The following is a 6,728-nucleotide window of genomic DNA, read 5'->3' as shown; positions in this document are numbered from 1 at the left end:
CCACCACTTATTTAATTGAAACTCTCCAGAGGTAAAAGATGGAAGCACATTTATTAAGTCTGTCTTCAAACAACACTCAATACCCAGAATCACAAAGTCAATTCAGAGATGTATTTCAAAGTCATTATTTAATAAGACAATGTACAAAAATATGGGCACTGATATGGCAGGCAGAGCATTGTGGGAAGTGGTGGAACAATATTGTAACAGTAAAATTAAGGAGTAGTTACTGGTATGCCACAGGTTGTGTCACCACTATAATTGAAAAGAATGTCCCTTCTGCAAATTACATACAAAAATCGATCTCTGAGTCAGAATCCAGAAGCAATAGCCTATTTGTAAAATTTAGGAAACCGGTGCCATGATTCAGATGTTTGGTACACAGAGATGAGACAGTGCTCAGTCATCTGTAATATCAATGCTGTTTCATATTAGGAAGGAACAACATGACTTTTGGAACATGTTCGTCTTCGTGTTTTTAACTCCAAGGCAATGAGTTGGTCATTTTTATGGTTATTTTTTTTATCAGTTTTACTGGTCCTAACTGCAGTGGGAAGGACAAAGCATGGTGAGCTCTGCAATGGTCACCAGTGTAAGCATCTACATAAGGGTTCTCGGGGCAAGTGTCAAGACTAGAGAGGAGAGGGAACTTTTTAGAAAGTTAATCATTTCTAAAGCAGAGAAGGTTTTACGATGAAAGGGGAGGCATTAGACGCTTACAGGCTCTTAGAGGGTGTCAGGGGCTGCAGAGGTTTTGGTATCTTGTGGCTCAGTGGTTTTACATGATCTGCCGGGGTCTTCCGTAGCTCATACCCTCCTGACTGGCTCCCTTATTGGAGCCCATCTGTAGGCCAATAACATTTTTGCCCGCCTTCATCTGCTCATCGCTGAAATCTCGCTTGTTCTCCTGTGCTTTCCTGCAACACATCATTGAAAATGTCACTAAGTAAGTAAAACTAAACTCATTCTAATGGGGGACAGTTAAATAAAGACATTTCCATTTCACATCTTTGACTTACTTGAAGAACCAGCTAGGGTCTCCTTTGTATGTGCCTTCATCCTTGGTAACAGCCAAGCTGCCCAGAGCCGACAGGGTCCTCTGCACCGCCGCCAGGTCCTTCCCTGTTCCAACACACATACAGTACATCATCAGTGTACTGTAACTAATGTAACTGACCGCCATCAGTTACATTATGATGTCTCCATACTTGTGCATTGTCATATACAAACATATGTGCTTAAAACGTAAAAGTTTTATCTTCTAGCTTTAAATATTTGCAGTAGCTGAGGAATCAGAATGAGTCTCTGACCTTCCCAGAGGTCCACGGTCTGGAACATGTCAGTCTTGATGACGCCATACTTCTCAGCAGCACTGAGGAACTGGGAGATCTGCTCCATCTGTTTGAAAGCCATGGGTGAGGTGTGGGCCTTCTTGACGGGACCGTCTCCAGTAGACAGACTGTTAATCAGCGTGATAAGGACCTGTAGGAAGACGAGATGGAGCGACAGACAGGAAGAAAGAAGAGTCACAAAAGATCCTTAATCTGAAAGCAAATTCTAGAAAATCAATTAACCAAACAGACTAAGTGTACTCACACATCCGTCTTTAAGCCAGGCCTGGAAGCCCATTTTGCCGGGTTCTGGATTCCCCACACTGGAGCCACACTGACGGGCAATCCACTCCACCAGGATCTGCTCCAGTTCAGGGTCATACTTGCTGTCAATTTTATCCTGAACCTGCCGGCTCATGCCGTAGGATGGACCTTTGTTAGCCATGCCGCCCTGAAAGGTGAGTGTGAAACAGTGGAAGAGGGGAGTGAAGATTGAAGTTGAAGAGGTGAAGAGATGGAGGGAGGGGAGGGACAAACAGTGGAGGTAGATGGGTGAGGAAGGAATAGAGGAAAACAATGAAAGAAGGAGACAGTCGAAGAAAAAATACATTAGGAAAAATTATCTCTGGAGAGACTGAAATCTGACTAAATGTGATGGTGAGCAGTTGGATTGTCACTGGTATCATCCTCATCTTCCATCTTGACAGTTTACAGCAACATAACAACATACAGATTTCATAAACTTACAGTTTTCTTGTGTAACATCTCCGTACAAACACCACTTAGTCCAAAACAATTCTTTTCTCATTGCAGTACAATTTGGACACATCCTCCAAACATGCATAGGTGTGTGAATAATTTAGATTAAGGCATATTTTACTTACAAACACAGATACTCCTTTCATGTATATACTGCATATGAAAAACGCCGAAGCAAACATTAACGACATGCATGTCAAAAGCGTGTATATAAGCGTAAATGCGCAGCGCTTCATTTGAATACCTGTCTCAGAACAGCGGCACTAACAGCATTGTGTCTCCTAATGCACACCATTTAGCCCAATCAGGACCTGTGTCTGAGGCAAAGTGGTGTACAATGGGAGCTTTATTTCAGCCAGATGGTTTTTTGCATATTTTCTCTTTTTATACACACACACACACACACACACACACACTCTCTCTCTCCCCCTTTTGGTCTCTGTCAACACATACACATATCGCTGCCAGCATGTTTTTTTTTTTGTTTTTTTTTCTTTCTTTTGTTTTATGCTTCTGTATTGCCTTTGGGCCAACAGCCAAGTGCAAAACCCATGTCAAAGTGCTGTCTGCACCATCCAACCTTTGCTGCCATCTTGATGTCAGGTCACTTCAACTTCCTTTTCCTGGAGAGGTTCAAAGTTGAAATGTTAAAGGTTAAACCCAGGAGTTGACTGGAAGAAGCTCATCTCTGGCATAGGGCGGGGAGTCTTATTACAATGGGCAACAATAAACTTCTGTCTCACAACAATAAGCAGCGCTGTTTGAGTCTTTTTTTTTTCCAACTGGCTGTACTATTTATTCCATAGAGTGACAGAAAGTCAAGTTGGGCCAAGACTGGACTGATTTATGACTTTTTATGTTTCATGTAAATTTTTCTCATATGGTCTTTTTTACAAGCAACTAACATATAGATATTCCTTATTTTCTTCCTTCCTTTCCCTTTTGTCCTTAGTTCTTTCCACCTTTGTTCCCTTGCATCCTTCCCTCCTTTCTCCTTTGCACTCCTTTATTCTTCAACTGACTTAAAACTGAGAGTGCAAAGGTTTCATCCAAACTTCAACTCCAGACTTAGACCTGCAACATGGCAGGGACACCAGGTGTAAATGCAATGCTGGCATATTCTCAACCTTTGAATTGGCGTGTCAAACTCGTTAGCTTATTTACACATCCAAGAAACATTATTTAGAGTTCATGTAGTGTTCACTATAATATTTCGCATTACATGTAGTCATTTGATCCAATGTTATAAAGAGATTGATTATAGATGCTCTCAGTGAGTACTCTAGGTAATTCAACTCTGGATACCCGAGTGCACTTTAATTCTTTTACATATATAGTTTAACCCAAAGTAAGTTAAGTAAGTTTTTAATGCAGGACCTAATTGTGGTGTTGTTTTACCTTTTGGTTCTGCTAAATAAAGTATTTGCATACTTGTTCCGCCACTGCAAATAGATGCATACTGTATGTCTGCATATTAGAGTCTGCATGCCAACGTCATTAATGGATTCCTGCCCAGAGTTGTCCGCAGAGTGTTACCACCAACTCTGTTTAATATTCTTTGCATTCCCTGTAGTCTTTTTCCAGACCGCAAGAAACCAAACACACATGCTGGGCTACACGCTCACTTATACTCTGCCCCAAGTTCAGATACTATATTTTATCTCGGTCTGTCTGCCCTTCCCTCTCGCTCTGGCAAACACACACACTCATACCCCTTGTTATTCCCACTGACATGCGTCATTATATAATCATTATTACAGAGTAATGTTTGTCTGGTATGCTGTTAACTTCTCTTTTTTTTCCATTGGCCTCCAGTTCTTAGCCTCATAAACTACTCTCTGGACCACAATTGCAAATGACACACACTACACTCTTTGTAGGGAAAGAAATAGAAGCTATGTTCACCACATTGTGCACTCAATGCCTTCTTGTGTCTTGTCCAGAGAAGAGAGGAGAGGAGAGAATTTTATTTCTCCCATAAGTTTTGTCTTGCATCAGTCTCTATGTGTGCATTGCATGACAACCAAACAAAGATCACAATATTTTTGGAGGTTAAATGAGTCTGTTTGGGTCTGGTCTCTATTTCTGGTATTTATGTGTCTCCAGGGACCTGCTGTTATGCTTGGGACCCAGTCCAGGTCCAATAGCTCAGGATTATCTGCTTAATAGCCTTCTGTGCTCTCTGTCTCTTCTCCTTAAATATTTAAGGTAGTTTTCACTTTACATATAATATAAAACACTCTATAATACTACATTTGCAATTTGCAACTGCAATTTTTCATAGCATTACATCTACTGTTTCTGCACTATTCCTCCTGACTAGGACAATGATCACTAAAATGATACCATTAAAGATTCACCTTTAAATGTGATTGAACAATAAAATAAGAGGGAAAACATCAAACGTACAAAGAAAAAGAAAAGAATACAAAATTAAAAGGAAAATGTGGAAAAACCAAGACAAAAATAGGATAAAACCACAGATTTCAAGTAAAAGAAAGCCTATAATGCCTCCTCTCAAAAGTCCCAAAGTGCTGTATCCCACAAACATGACTTCATCACCTCCGTCCCTGCATCCATCCATCTCTCTCAGTTGTGTTTGTCCTCCTCTGTTTCTCTATTACCATGGTAAATCTGCCTAATGCCAGAACAGGAAACCAGTGTGAGGGCTGTGGCAACTGTGGCAGCCTGAGGGGATGTGGCGTCATGCGGCCTTGCCTGCTCTACAGTTAATCAGCAAACCACCATATAATGATTTGGTATGAATGCAGATGCTGCAGACTTAGTCACTATGAATAATTTTGTTCGTCATTATAAGTTTATTAGAGGTTGGGGTTAGGAATAAAGGAGATAAAGCTTGGTTAGATTGAACATCTTACTGAAGCTAAGCAGCGTTGATGTCAGTTGAGTCATCTGGCTGAAGGACGTTCTCCCTGCTCGCTAATGTTCTGCAGTTTGATGATATCCTCAGAGCACGTCTGTTACATGGCTCTGCTTTATGGCAGCTGCACAGAAAACTGCTGCTTTGCCAGACTTTTACTAGCACAGAAAATGCTGCCAGGACCGTTCATGGTTCTGATTATTCTGACAAACTTTATAGCTGCAGTGTGTCTGAACTAATGTACTTCTACTGACTGAGGTGCAGATAGTGCTGTCCGGTTCAGCTAAATGCCAGAGCCCCTGCACTGTTACATGGATGTGTTTATTTCCTGGCGTTTTAAACTACTGTGCCTCTGGGCTCTGCTGTGTTTATGTGCTGCTACAGGATTGGCAGTGCAGATAATGTTATCTGCGTCTACTACTGCTGCTGCTTAGAAGCTGAGCTGCACACTGGTACTTCCTCTCTGCCACTGTTGGCCTGGTTTTACTGGAACCACTTGGTCTGCTGCCATCTTTGATGATTAACTGGTTACCTTCACTCCAACCAGCACAGCAAGCTTTTGGACTTTGCAGTTATTTTTGTTACTGTTATCAAACACCCATGGTCATGGACAGACAGTGGAAGTTGGGAGTGTCTTAAATATCCTCTGTGGAGATAATCTGTTTCTGCACGTCTCTGTCAATTTCTCTGCCTTTATAAAATGTTATCTTTTATACCTGATAGTCTCTTTATCTGAATCTGTATCCTCATTAGGAAGTGTGGCGTCCTTTCATGAAGTCATGTTTCCAAAGCCCATGTATGGCAGTGGATCTTTTGCTTGTGCAAATAAAAGTATGTTCACTGACTGAGATATGCAACACTGTCTGGCTCACCTCTCTGCTTCTCCTCCCCCTGCTTCACATGGAAAACCTATTAACCCTCAAATAACATCTGAACCATATTAAGGATTAAGTGAGTCAAACTGGAATGAGACAATTCTCTGTCAAAATATAGGTGTATTGTGTAAAATCCAATAAAAAGCTTGAGTTCAACCAGAGCAATTTTTTACAATGACATTAAAATGAATAATACCTGACGTAAGTGACGGTATTCTTACTGACAGATACACCCACACAGTACTGACTTTACGAGGAACTCAAACAGAAGATATGAAACAACTTTTACATATGTTAAACAACCTTTGATATACACATATCTATATACAGTGTATGTGATAACCACTGTTTAACTGTTTAACTCATGGTCAAGTGCAGATGCATCTTATCGTGTGTATTTGCATATAGTCCTCTCCTTTGAGCTTTGACTGATTACATTTCTCTTATTTTGAAATTTCCACAACACCTGCTATTGACATTTTATATTCAGACATGTGTAATAGAGACGTATCCATATTTTTTAAAGATGCTAATAAGGCCTTGTGCATTCAAAAGTACTGACTGACTGATCTATAAAGTGATGGCCTGTTGACAAGCCTCAGCTATTTTGTCTCACTGTCCCAAATCCACTTCAGGAGCTTTATCCTATGTGGTGGAATAAAAGAAAAGTATACTCACTGTATGAAGGAATCAGTCAGTTCTCTGCTGGCCACTAGAGCAGTTTGTGGGGTGAGCGTGGATGCTTGACTGAGTGTTTGTATATGCTTCCCAGGGACCTCCCTCTCAAAAATGCCGGCTTAAAAGGAGCAGATGAGGCAAGATGACTTCACTACAGTCTACAGAGAGAGAGAGAGAGAGAGAGAGAGAGAGGGGGAGGAGGGA

At 41.0% G+C, this 6,728-nt stretch overlaps 1 protein-coding gene across 1 annotated transcript; it reads right to left on the bottom strand.

Annotated features, from left to right (window-relative positions):
• Positions 1-32: 32 nt before the first annotated feature.
• Positions 33-6,660, bottom strand: tagln (transgelin). The gene is made up of 6 exons (XM_023400558.2): positions 6,525-6,660; positions 2,671-2,713; positions 1,597-1,782; positions 1,311-1,482; positions 1,020-1,122; positions 33-917 (listed from the first exon to the last, which is right to left on the bottom strand). Exons 2-6 carry the CDS (start codon positions 2,680-2,682, stop codon positions 779-781), a joined length of 612 nt encoding a protein of 203 aa, XP_023256326.1. The 5' UTR covers positions 2,683-2,713; positions 6,525-6,660; the 3' UTR covers positions 33-778.
• Between the last annotated feature and the right edge of the window lie 68 nt (positions 6,661-6,728).

The sequence above is a fragment of the Seriola lalandi genome, unplaced genomic scaffold (assembly GCF_002814215.2).
Source record: "Seriola lalandi dorsalis isolate HSWRI2012SDOR001 ecotype SW California unplaced genomic scaffold, Sedor1 jcf7180002052652, whole genome shotgun sequence".
Lineage (NCBI taxonomy): Eukaryota > Metazoa > Chordata > Actinopteri > Carangiformes > Carangidae > Seriola > Seriola lalandi.
Note: the sequence above shows the minus strand (reverse complement) of the source record. Positions and strands in the feature narration are given on the sequence as shown.